Source organism: Lepidochelys kempii, chromosome 10 (genome assembly GCF_965140265.1).
Source record: "Lepidochelys kempii isolate rLepKem1 chromosome 10, rLepKem1.hap2, whole genome shotgun sequence".
Lineage (NCBI taxonomy): Eukaryota > Metazoa > Chordata > Testudines > Cheloniidae > Lepidochelys > Lepidochelys kempii.
Window position 1 is genome coordinate 51,559,410 of NC_133265.1, and position 13,844 is coordinate 51,573,253.

At 41.3% G+C, this 13,844-nt stretch overlaps 1 protein-coding gene across 1 annotated transcript in view; it reads left to right on the forward strand.

Moving 5' to 3' along the window:
- Positions 1-10,649, forward strand: part of DAPK2 (death associated protein kinase 2) — an 89,851-nt gene extending 79,202 nt beyond the window's left edge. The window contains exons 10-12 of the mRNA XM_073303561.1: positions 5,783-5,872; positions 6,168-6,251; positions 7,539-10,649. Of these exons, the coding sequence (XP_073159662.1) occupies positions 5,783-5,872; positions 6,168-6,251; positions 7,539-7,616 (252 nt within the window). The 3' untranslated portion in view covers positions 7,617-10,649. The remainder of the gene's footprint in view (positions 1-5,782; positions 5,873-6,167; positions 6,252-7,538) is intronic.
- Positions 10,650-13,844: the final 3,195 nt, after the last annotated feature.

Consider the following 13,844-nt stretch of genomic DNA (forward strand, 5'->3'; position numbering starts at 1 on the left):
AAATGAATTGGGGCATCTGTACCACAGTTGTCACACTCACACTCCACACACACACACTCCTCCTTTCTCTCCCTCTGCTGCCTGCCACTTTGGCATGAGGGGTGTGTCGTGGGTCAGGAGGGAGTGTGGTGGACCTGTGTGTCACATGGCAGTTCTAGACTGGCATAGGTCCTTTCAAGGAGTCTTTACCAGTGGTGCAACATAGAGCTGCCTGGAAGCCCAGAGAATCAGGGAGTGGGAACTTGACCATGCCATAGCAGGGTCCAATGCAGGAATCAAACCCATGTTTTTAATGACCTGACATAAAGACTGCAGATTGTCAGAGAATATCTGCATGGCCAGTTCTGTGATGCATCTAGTGGAAGTCTCTTGGGGCCAGGCCCACAGATTTGTACAGGGCCAGCTATTGCAATGGGGCTGATGTTGACTGGGCCTTTGTGCACTACCACAATACAAACAACATGATCAAGCAAGAAATCCCTCCCCCCTAGGCTCTCTAGCTCTGGCATGGGCCATGAGAGAAGAGTCAAACAACAATGTTTGCTCTCAGTGCTGCTTCTAGCAGCCCATTTGGAAATGGATGCAGTTGCTTTCCCAAAACGGGTAAAAGTGAGAGTCACTCTGTATAGCTTCAGGCAAACTCTCCAGTCTTAGTGGCCAAAATCCCCCTTTTCAGATAATCATGCTCTGAACAAAGAAGAGGACAAAGGGAGAGATGACATGTCAGACTTTTCTCTTTGTCCGCCCTTGCCCTCCCCTAAAAAGCCCACTCCTCTGTTCTGGAAAAGCTAATAATTTAAATGTAATGGGCTGCTGCTCATAAGGTTATAAGAATAATCCTGTTTATTATTTTTATCTACAAAGCACCAATGTATTCTCATTCAGTTCACAGAGAATGATAAATCAGAAAGTGCCATGTTCTCATAGTGACTTTGGGAGACTTGTGAAAAACCATGCTTAATGTATATATTTGTTTTACACCTATCTGAAGCACAATAGCTGTGTCTGGTGATGGGCAGAAAATAGACACGCACCCTATCCTGAGACACATTCCACATTAGACAGGATGGAAGTAGAATTTTCAAAAGTTTCTAAGTGACTTAGGCACATAAGTGACATTGTCTTTCAATGAGACTGAGGTTGCTAAGTGCCGAAGGCCCAGATCCTTAAAGATATTTAGGTGCCTAACTCCCACTAAAATCAATGAGAGTAAGGTGCCTAAATATCTTTGAAAAAGGGACTCAGGCTCAAAAGTCACTTAAGTGCTTAAATGAAAATTTTACCAAGGACCTAATAAATCTTATATCTCGTTTGTAATTTTCAAGGGTGCCAGAGGAGGGAGGGAGGGAGGGGCCCAACTGCCACTGAGCGTCAGGCTCCTTTGAGAGTCCAAGCCTAGAGCTCTGCCCAGTGCTGCACGGTACGTTGAAGAGGCCACTGTCCAGAGGGACTAGACAACTTTTTCAGAATCTAAGTTCTCTTCCCCTCATTTTGAAAAATAAGAAAATCTAGTAAGATTCAAAATCTGGAGAAAAGACCCTCAATGTACAGAATCTGTCTGCCCCATTTCTGGCCCCATATTTCTGTCCTTTTGGATTATCTCTGTGTATGAATGTACCAGCACAGAACAGAAGGGACATTAGAGCAGGTGCTCTGCTCTTTAGCATGTCTGAGGCTAGTATAATTATGACCCACTCCCCAAGGCCTGTGCTTTTTTCATGAGCTGAAGGAGGACAGTGCTGTACCACTCCTGAGAAAGGAGCATGTCCAGCTGAGAATGACAAGATCACAACTTTGCAAGGTACTTAGCAATATGGGGCAACTGATTATTAACAGTCTGGAGTATCAGAAAACTAATTATTTTGGTGGAGCTTCAAGGGCTCTGCCATTGAACGAGCACTTAAATGTTTTTTGATGATTATTCAACTGACATTTAACAGGGACATTTTGTAGGTCTAACCTGATTTCTCACCAGTCTTTTTGACTTAGCACATTTGTGGCATGCTGCCTAGCCCCTTATAATGTGGGGAACTGACATCTCATGCTTCAATATCCAGGGTCAATTGTGCACAGATGTTGTCTATCTTTAACGGAGATGGAGGGCAGGCTGATAATTTCAGCTCCTTTCTCTCAGAGGTATTGACATACTTTGTCATTGGAGATGAAATCGCAGCCTCTGTATTTATTTGTACAGGTTCCAAAGCTGAGGACAGTTTCGGAGAATGATGGGAAGCAGAAGCAGTGCAAATGGTTCAGGTGTTTGCCATTAGGCTTTAAACATTTCTCTGTGCAACAGTGAAAGTTGTCCTGGATTTCCCACAAAAAGTGTTCTTTTTAGAACTGACATTTTCATATCCTCTTTTATAGAAAAAGATCCTATTTATATGGCCTCCCTGCCCTCTGGTGGCCCAGAAGGGATAGGATCAGGTATTGGCCAAGACTGAAGAAAGGGTTGAGTGGTGGTCTGCTATACTATGGTAAATCCTCTGGAGTTTTTACATTGATGACCTGATTATCAGAAGTGCTGAGCACTAAAAGGTTCCATTTGAAAGGGATTTGTGAAATCTCAACCCCTCTGATGATCAAGCCATGACTATCTAACAGCATATCTTCAAGGTGTTACATACCTTTTGTCTGTTGCATAAAAATATTTGTTAAAATCTTAGAGCCAAAGCTGAACAACTTGCACTTAGATGCTGCTGGCTCTGAGGTTGTCCTTGGGCTGACAAGTATCTCAGAATACATGTGCATAAAGCTTTAAAACTCTGAGTCCCTCATTGATGCTGATGTCCTATGGCACCTCCTTGCTCTCTCTCCCTTTCTTATAAAGATTCTGTAAAATACATCAGCAGACGGGCTACAGTCAAATTGCAGAACTATTGACAAGAAAAGATGTGGTGTTGTACCCTGTTATAGGTGTATTGTTTAGAACAGTGTTGGCTGTTTAACAGCATTATAGCTTGTGTGAAAGAGAATCTGTCTGCTCAACAGTATTACCAGTTTTCTGACAAGATGTTTAAATCTTTGAGGGTGCACTTTCCATTCTGCTCTGGTGCTTCTATTTCCTTGTTTGTTTCATTCTCGTCCAATTAAATCTAAGCATTTCTGGATCTCCCACCACCATAACATCTACTTACAACATAAGTTCCCTGGACCCCATTTACTGATGTAGCATGTGTACCGTAACTGATATTGAATGTCAGCTAACGTTCTCTCATTTTATTATGAGGAGTTTGGGAAAAGTTCCCATTTTTAGTTTGCACTATTTCATGAAAATGATACTTCATGACAGGCCTCATGCAAGTGAAACCTATGTATTCCGTTACTTTTCCTGTTCAGTTCTGAATTGAACCTATTGGTTTCACAACCTAAATGAGCACCTCCTGCAATCCATCTTAAATAACTGTCCAGTTCTTGTAATGTGAATCACTTCCAGTTGAAAGCTATCTTTGTTATAACTTTGTTCTTATGTCCTGTTTTACTGATCAGCAAACTCCTCATAGTTATGGCCTATTCGGGTCTTTGCCATTGCTTCAGCATGCTACTGACCTACTTCCTGGGTCAGCGGAGAAGCAGCACTCTTGGTGCGTTACAATTGGATGTGTGAGTAGCAGAGGACATGTAGATAGATCTCTTTGAAGTTTCTCAGTATTTCTTGTTCATATGTTATACATTCTCCAGTTTCAAAACTGGATTAACAAGTCCCTCAAAAAGTTATTTGTGTCTATAAAGTCTCCCTGTGCCGATTGGTAGCACGAAACAGCACTGTCGAGGTGGGGTTATCAAATCCTTCTGGTAAATAGTAAACCCAGTAAACTTACACACCAAAAAGACATGCTGGGGGGAAAAAAGAGGTACGAAATTAGGGAAAGGTTCACTCTGAACTTTGGCTGAAGTGTATCTTTCTAAAGGGCCTAACATTGAAACCCTAAATATTAACACATCCAAAGCTAGAAAGCTAGGATCTAGATCTGAACTTTGTCACTAGGGCTCATCTCTAGAAAAAGCTGCGTGCATTAAAACAGAGAATCAGGTTTAGTGATCACATCTTAAAATGTTTGTAACATTTTATGTTCCCCTTAAGTGGAGATTATCTCTCCTTTCACCTCTTTCATCACATAAGCCCATGTGCAACTCCTTGCATCTGATTCCTCTCGCATGCACCCAGAATCCTATGCAGTTGTTTTGGACCACTAGGATTGGTACAATGTGAAGCATCTTTATGGGGGACCTCAATGCAAGTAACTGAATAAACTAGTTTCAGCAGAATACCAGAGAGAGGGAATGGGAGCAGATAAGAGTTGGTTGAATTCCTTTGGGGACATGGCCCATGGGTTAAGAACCTCTGAACTAGTGTAATGCAAAAATTTCCACACTGTTTAATAACAATGATTTGGCTTTTTGGGGGCTTACTCAGCTTTTCCATTGTTAGTATTTCATTAGTACACTGGGACTGATATAGTTCCCTGATTTCTAAAGTACTAGTAATGATATCAGTAGCATCATTTCCCACCCACCTGACAGTGTACATAGGGAAGGATCTGACATGGCTGATTAGCAGTTGGGATATTGACTAAGCCCTATGGAACCTCTGAAAAGGGTATTATTTTTTAAAGGGAACACTATCAGGTTTAAAAATCATATATTTCTTTTTTTTAAAAAGCAGCTTTTCTTAGTAATGTCTCTGTTAAACACTTCAGATCGTTGATCATCAATCTAATTTGCCCTTCACCATCTGTGCTGTTTACTTTTAGCATCACACTCAGCTTGGACAATGAAAAAAGTACACTCGTCTGTTTCCCTTTACCCTGGAGGAACTAATAGTGACTTTAGAGTTAAGGCTGAACTGAGATTTTGCCTTTGATGGGACCTTAAACCCTCTCAGGAGTTGAAACAGTGGCTTGGCTTTAAAAAGCTAAACAGATACAGAATGCGTGTCAGAGACAGGACACTGAAGTAGATGAACCACAGGCCTGACCTGGTATGACAATTCCTAGCTCCCTATGACAGATGTTCAAGTTAATACTACTTGGTCTGTCAGCACCATGGATTGTGAGGGTTCCTTATGCACTTAACTATGGCAGCTGGATGGAATTAATTTTAAACCCTCATTACTTCCAAAGGGGTCAGAGGTAGAGCCAGGAAACCTGTTTCCCTTCCTAAAGGGCCTTGACTAAGGAACCCCACAGGGTTCTGTTCTATCATCATTCCAAAGCGACACTTGTCAAAACCCTGCGGAAGGCTGTGGAGATACAGGCTAAAATGTCATCAATATGCTGACAACACCTCTCCATCTCCTTCTCAACAGCCCCTGCTGGAGCCCTTTCCCTGCTCTCCCAATGCCTTTCAGAGAAAGGGGGTTGGATGAAAGCCAGCGAACTCAGGCTCAATGCAGATAAGACACAGGTGCTACAGGTCGACAGAGGGAAGCGCTCTGAAGAATTAGCACAGTCAAGAACTTCTCCCTCGGCTGAGCACCTCTCTGCCATCCTCTCTCTGGTTTTTAACTCAGTTCAGTGTGTAACTGACAGAAGCAGAGTTATGTTTACTTTCTGTCCCTAGGGAAAGCTAAGCAATCAACTTGTCATCTCTTGTGGCACCTTAGAGACTAACCAATTTATTTGAGCATAAGCTTTCCTGAGCTACAGCTCACTTCATCGGAGCTCACGAAAGCTTATGCTCAAATAAATTGGTTAGTCTCTAAGGTGCCACAAGTACTCCTTTTTGCGAATACAGATTAACACGGCTGTTACTCTGAAACTTGTCATCTTTTGTCTTCCAGCCAATGGACAAGCGGCAGGCCTTGGTGAGGCGAGAATCTGTCATTAACTTGGAAAACTTCAAAAGGCAATATGCCAGAAGGCGATGGAAGGTACGGCATTGGGACATTAATACTGATGTGGTAATACTTACTTACGCTGAGGGGCTTTGAGGGCAAGTTAACATTTGCATAGTGCTTTGAAGGTGTAAAGCACTATCGCTGTATTAAGTATGCTAGGTTTCAGAGTAACAGCCGTGTTAGTCTGTATTCGCAAAAAGAAAAGGAGTACTTGTGGCACCTTAGAGACTAGTCTCTAAGGTGCCACAAGTACTCCTTTTCTTTTTAAGTATGCTAGGGATTTCTACATTGCAAGTGTCACTTAATTCTCATCTCTCTCCTCCCCCAGCTCTCTTACAGTATTGTCTCACTGTGCAACCACTTATCTCGCTCACAGATGAGAAAGGTCTCACTGATGCAGGATGAAAGTTCGGTAGGTACATTGAAAAAACAAGGGGAAAAGGGAAGGGAAAAGTAACCATTTTACTGTGAAGTGAATCTTGCTCCCCTAGCATGGGCACCTAAGGTCCAAAAAAATCTGAACTGCCATGGTTCTGGGTAGTCAACCCATGGAGAAACCAGACCATGAGATACTGTACCTTTTGTGTACCCTGGGCCATTGCTCCAACAGTGCTATCTGCGGCATAAATGGGGAGCAAGGAGTGGCCAGTGGCTCTGCAAACTGAATTCATGGCCAAAATTATAATATGGGGGAGTAGTATGAAAGTTGCACTAAGTACATGGCTACCATAGTGATGAGCATGGTATCAAACCCTTAACTGAGAGAGGCGAGGAGGTGCAGTTGCTCTGTGCTGGGTGGGGAAGGGGTGATTTCATCCCAAACCCTACTATGTATTGTAGTTCCCCTGTGCAAAGACAAAATAAATGGGCTTTGCATAGGGAATGGAAATTTGATGCTAAGGGCAAATCTTGCACTACTGATGCCAGTGAGATTTTGCCATAGACTTCAGCAGAAGGTTGCTATGTGAGCAAACATGGACTAAGGAAGCACTTGAATATAAAAGGTCTTATCTAAAATGGGAAAACCCTTGTGTTCAGTGGCTTCTCATGAGAGCACATCACTGGACGGTTTGTATTGCTTAAACTTTAGGTTTGCAGAAACGTGATTCGAAAAATTCATTAGGTTGCAAGTATAAGAAGCTTATGTACTCCTGATGCATTTTTGTCTAAGTATTCTATTCTGTATAGGTTCTTATACCATCTATAGTTTTTTAGTGGGTGTTATTTATTTTTTGCTTTATTATTTACATGCATTTTCCCAGTCTCTATTTAGCCAAAGATAAAATAGGGGTTTCTGTCAAGCTGTTTTGACAGTGAGTTTTAGTCAATATAGAAAAATAGGAACAAGGATGTCCTGCTTTAGGGTCAGATCAACAACCCCACTACACACCATCTGCTGTACTTTGGCTGGGAGGTCACTTATTTTAGTTTTGGCACAATAATCTCATCTGGGGACAGCCACCCCAAAGTGGACAAACCAGTCTAGAATCCTGTGTCTCGCTGTGGCCTACTAAATGTTCCAGTTGATGGGGAAAATGTCCATAATGCACCTTACACTTCTAGAGAAACTCAGTGATGTTTCTCTTCACACTACTGCTTATCCCCCCATAGGTGACAGATTAAGTATGTGTTTGCTAATCTATGTAGGAACTCTGTATCTCATTCAACAGACTGAAACATGGCAGCCTCTTTATTTCAGAGAAATTGTGAAAGTGACCAGGAAGAAGATCTTTCCCAAAGAAATGGCACTCATCTGAGGAAAAGCAGCATATTTTAGTGTATCTAGTATTCCACACTAGAGAGACACAGGAGGAAAACCTCACCCTGGCTAAAAATGCAGCCCTAAGAGCAAATCTGGTTTATGGTCAGATTCAGTGATGCTGCTCACTTTTCAAATTACACAGAGCACCTGCATAATATTTTTCAAGATCCACTGAAAACTTACAAAACTGGGGAGTCCGGATTCTCTGAGAAGTGCGGGAGCACCGACACCGTCGGAATAATTTTACTTGTAGAGCTTTTCATTCTTCTTTGAATTCATCTGTGAACTGTGATATCACCTGTATCCAGAACATTGCGTTTTTACTGACATTCTCTTAAGTGTAGCGCAATTCACATCCTGAGCCACATATACGAATGTGCGTATTAATACCAAAGGATCAGCCTTTATGGCAGTGAAGCTGTTATTACTTCTTAAGCAAACTTTTACAAATAATTTTTCTCATTATTATTAGTAACACAGATACACACGTCTGAGAGAGGTCTGCAATAATACCGCTATCCTTGTCATGATGAAAAGTCATCGTGTTTTTCCATTTTATCATCTAAGGCTCTAGCCTGATGGCACAGAACTGGCGTAAGGACTGGACCTGAGGGAATTTTTTTTGCAACAAACAGTACGCATTTTTCAACAAACTGAAACTATTCACAGAATCAACACAAAGGGCTGCATAGTTTCAGCAAAAAAAATTTTTTTTCCCAAAGACTGAGATGCCATTGGCAAAAGACAGGGAGAAGTGGTGGTACCACCGTTGCTGTCTTCCTTATAAGCTTTAGCCTGGTGGCTAGGGCACTCATGGCAAACCCGGATTCAGTTCCCCCTTCTACCTGAGGTGGAGAAAGGATTTGAACTTGGGGCTCCCTCGGTGCAGAAAAGTGCCCTAGCCACTGGGCTATGGAATATTCTGATGTGGAGCTCGCTCAGTCTCTCCTGTTGAAGCAGTTTTTACAGTGTATAAATAATTAAATAGTCATTGGAGCAGGGATTTGATCTGGGGTCTCCCTCCTCCACTGGCTATAGAGTCGGTCCCATACTGTCTGCTTGGACCAATGACTATTTGTGCTTTATACTAGGGACCATTCTCTACAAATCTGTGAAAATAAGCTCTACACTGGTATAATTGCATCCACACTAGGGGGTTGCACCACTTTCACTATATTGGTTTCTAAGCCAATATAGTTAAATTGGTACCAAAGTATGTGGAGACCAACCCTTTGTTTTGGGTTTGATGTAGCTAAAACCACAAAGCAAAATCAGCTGAATTAACTGCTTGTTCTACAAAATTTCACCTGATTTGAACGGTTTTGTATCAGTCATCCCAAGCTAGAGATTTTAACAGGTTAGAGTTGCAAGTTTGTGTTAAAACATAACACCAGGTAAATTTTGCCTGGCTTCAGGTTTCACTGTGAACATTTTGCAAAGCATTAAAAATCAAATTTGAGTCATAGCTTTATATCCGATTTTAAGTGGGGATAAAAACATGCATAGCACATGCATCAGGAAGAAGTATCCAGCATCCAGGAAGAAAGAGTAGCGTAAGTGGAAGCAGAAAGGAAAGTGTGAAGGAAGAGGCACAATGGTAAGCAGGTGGGAAATTATCCATGAGGAGGAATGACTGAAAGGGATAGCTAGGAAGGGTAGATAAAGAACTGGGGAGGTTAGAAAAGACTGGAGGAGAGAAGGGAAAATAGAGTAGGAGGATTACAAAGGAAAGGGATGGAAAGCAGAGTGTTTCCACCAAATGTCAGACAACAGTCTGAAGCAGTTGATGTAAAATATAGGCTACCTCATGTTCAACAATGCTGTAGACCAGGGCTAAGTCTATGGTGATCCTCAGCCTGTAAAGCCTTGTCTTCATTAGGATGAAAAGGTGTATTCTGAATTTGCGTTAGCAAACACAAGGTAAAACCCTCGTGAAGACCAGGCAGTTTGTTTGCACACGTTAGCTGGCTGAGGTTAAGACTACATGGCTATCTAGGGTTTATCTTGATCTGCTAACTCATTTTAAACTACAAGTGCCTTGTCTTTACTAGGATTTTGCCTTGTGATAGCTAATTCAAGTTAATATACCTTTTTTTCCTATTGAAGACAATACCTAACTGACCAATTGCAGAGTATCAAAATTATGCAGCAATCTTTTTATCTCTCATCTAGATTTCTACAGTACTTTCTTAGCTACTCTTGACTTCCCTTACCTTGTTAGACTTGTTCAGAAGTCTGATTCTAAACTCTTTGAGATGGAGCCTCAGATGGCATAACTTGTCCTAGCTCCATGGAAGTTAATGGAATTATGGCAATTTAAGACCAGCTGAGGCTCTGCCTCAGTGTTTCTACTGTGTTTCCGTGCTCTCTCATTAGCCTCAGTGACTGGCATTGTCTTGGTAGCTCCTTTTTCTTTTTCCCCACAAAGAAATAAGTGCTACATCTTTGTTTTTGTTACAAGTTGCTTCCAAAAATTCACTTATCACAGCAGTAGTGCCTGCTTCCCAACAGTGATGATAGTGGAGGAAACGTTAGATTACTGAGAGCTAGAGAGACATTGTGCATGACAAATCTGAACCAGCACTTAGATACTATGCTAGTAGGCCACAGTAGAAAAGTCAAGGGTAGATGATTGGAAATATGGACTTGAGCCTTGTAAGGAATATTTGTTGTAAAATCTGAGGTGGCTTCCCTACATTTTTTAAAAAATTAACTTAATTCTGCTTTGATCAACTGTTCCCTGAGTACTAAGCCTTGTTTTTAATTGAGGACAACTGCCTTCTGAGTTAGACCAGGTACTGCAGCAGCATCTGAACACCAGAATGGCATTGTGAGGAACGCTGGATCTGGCTTACTTGTCAGCATCACTTTGCAGAACAAACACTTCTCTTTGCACTTTTTATATTGAAGAGTCAGCCAGGTACCCAACAGAGCAATGTTTCTACCCATTTACTTAGAATCATAGAATATCAGGGTTGGAAGGGACCCCAGAAGGTCATCTAGTCCAACCCCCTGCTCAAAGCAGGACCAATTCCCAGTTAAATCATCCCAGCCAGGGCTTTGTCAAGCCTGACCTTAAAAACCTCTAAGGAAGGAGATTCTACCACCTCCCTAGGTAACGCATTCCAGTGTTTCACCACCCTCTTAGTGAAAAAGTTTTTCCTAATATCCAATCTAAACCTCCCCCACTGCAACTTGAGACCATAACTCCTCGTTCTGTCATCTGCTACCATTGAGAACAGTCTAGAGCCATCCTCTTTGGAACCCCCTTTCAGGTAGTTGAAAGCAGCTATCAAATCCCCCCTCATTCTTCTCTTCTGCAGGCTAAACAATCCCAGCTCCCTCAGCCTCTCCTCATAACTCATGTGTTCCAGTCCCCTAATCATTTTTGTTGCCCTTCGCTGGACTCTCTCCAATTTATCCACATCCTTCTTGAAGTTTGGGGCCCAAAACTGGACACAGTACTCCAGATGAGGCCTCACCAATGTCGAATAGAGGGGAACGATCACCTCCCTCGATCTGCTGGCTATGCCCCTACTTATACATCCCAAAATGCCATTGGCCTTCTTGGCAACAAGGGCACACTGCTGACTCATATCCAGCTTCTCGTCCACTGTCACCCCTAGGTCCTTTTCCGCAGAACTGCTGCCTAGCCATTCGGTCCCTAGTCTGTAGCTGTGCATTGGGTTCTTCCGTCCTAAGTGCAGGACCCTGCACTTATCCTTATTGAACCTCATCAGATTTCTTTTGGCCCAATCCTCCAATTTGTCTAGGTCTTTCTGTATCCTATCCCTGCCCTCCAGCGTATCTACCACTCCTCCCACTTCTTTGCTTACTCTCTGCAGTTCTCTGTGTGTATAATATTTAATATCTCCCAAGTTAAGGTAAGTTTGCTAATGATTACAGTTTAGGTCACTAAGAATTCGTGTTTATTTCAGTGTGCAAGGAATTTATTTTTGTGTTCACTTCCAGGAGAGGGATATTTCATGTATCCGAGCCACTGGGTCATATATGCATGTCCTTAAAACCATCCTTAACTATTTTACACTGTTTGTACAGCAGTATGTATTATATCCGATTCTTCATCTCTCTCATCTTCTAAAGTCCTGAGCTGTTATCACTTTTCTAATAAGGTATCCAGACAGTGAGTAATTGCTGAACACTGGCAACAATGCACCTATATCACATGGACCAAGCAAAATATCAATTCTGTTTTTATGCAGAATTCCAGATAGCCCAATTGACTATTAAGGATGAAAGGGGATTATAATATTACTTTAACATAAATGGTACAAATTCAATATTAAAACCTAGGTTTTGATAAATTATATTGTACAATCATACTGAGGACTTTCAACACTGTCCGTAGTGTGGTCATATGTTGTAATATACTACACTCAAATATATATATATATAGTTTTATTAGCTGTTGTGCTGATATTTTAATGTATGATTGCATTATTATTATTGTTATTTTCCAGGTTCCACATCTTAAATTATATTTGCTCTTCTACTCACTCACCCAATTCCTCTGTGTTTACAAGCTAATGGAGACCAAGTCTTCAGTGTATCATTCAGTTACCTATTTTTATATTTTTTTTACACATCAGCTTGTGTAGACTTAAACATTGGACTAAAAGTGAATTTGTACTGTAGTAATGGATAATAACAAGAGAATAGTGTATAGAAAAAGTATTTTCTTTTCATTCTACAGAGGAATATTTATAAAGAGAACACTAAAAACATATATTTGAAAAATCAATGGCTCCTCCACTTGTCTCCCAGTTTCTGAGTTCAGGATTCTCTTTGTCCTGTCCCAGGTGATGGTGCTCAGATTAGCCTGAGTTTGTCAGATGGGATATGGGAAATGAAGCTCTGGCCCTGAGATTTTGAGATAAGCAAAGAAAGAATTTAAAGACGTGCTGAGCATCCAGAGCTCTAATTTGAAGTCTGCATGAACTGCAGGTGTGCAGCACCTCTGAAAATCAGGCCCCTGAGTCCTGGTTATAGTAACATCCTGGATTATAACATCTGACATTGCTTTGGACCCAGTCCTGTGAGGAGTTGAATGCACTCAGCTCCCACTGAAGTCAGTATGAGTTAGCATTTTTCAGGATTTTGCCCTTTAGTTTTGGCTGTACCCCTGTGCAACTAAGGACATGAGTATGCAGTAATAACCACAACCGTACTGTCACTCCCAGATAAACCAGCATTGCCCTCCTTTCCTTACTAAACTGTTCTGTGAGCCGTAGCTTCACATGACTTGTATGGGATGTGGCATTCAGTGCAAGGGAACCACCAGGGGGTGTTATAGGCAATACTCATATTTCAGCAAAACTATTTCCTGACCTTTTTTCAAATACTAATCCAATGCCTGTGTATATTTTGGAGGTTTCAGTGCAAACTCTAGTCACTGGTTTACTAGTATGTTTTACTATATTTTCTTTCCTCTACACCTGTGTATTCTGTTGGGGTGAAATTCACTCCTGTGCAGAAGGACCGGTACAAGATATAAGCACCACTTAGTTAAGATCTTTCCAGAAGACTTACGTGGTGCATAGTCCTCATCCTGCTCTGTGCATAGGGGTGAATTTCACTCTTAATGATTTGGAATCTTAAATATAATTGTCCTTGTACAACAGCCTTGAGGTTTCCCCTTGATACTGAAAGTAGAATGTAAGAATGTACTTCATTATAATGATTGCACATATTACAGGACATGCCTCTTTGGGAGAAGATCTATATTTTTAATGCATTCCTGGCCCCTTGGGAATCTGAAGAAGAGGGATGCAATAGCCTGACTAAAGAATAAATAAATATTTTATTATAAATCAATTGACATAATATGGATATTTTATTATTGACACACCAGTGCTGTTTTTAACCTCTGTACCTATGTTTTTACTAGGAGAAATACTCAGATTTTTATTGAGTATCTGGCAAGAATACAAACTCTATCAGAACACATGAAATATATTTGTCATTCTGATTTGCGAATAAAACTTTGCAAAATATTAATGAGTGTAATCTCTTTATTTCCCTGTGCATTTGTATTAATAGAGAGGGAAAGATGGTCCAGTGGTTAACTGGGATGCTGGAGACTCCGTTTTTAGCTTTGCCACAGGCTTTCTGTGAAGACTTGGGCAAGACACTTATCCACACTGTGCCACAGTTCCACACCTGTAGAATGGGGATAATAGCACTTCTGTACATCACAGGGGTGCTGCAAGGATAAATAAATTA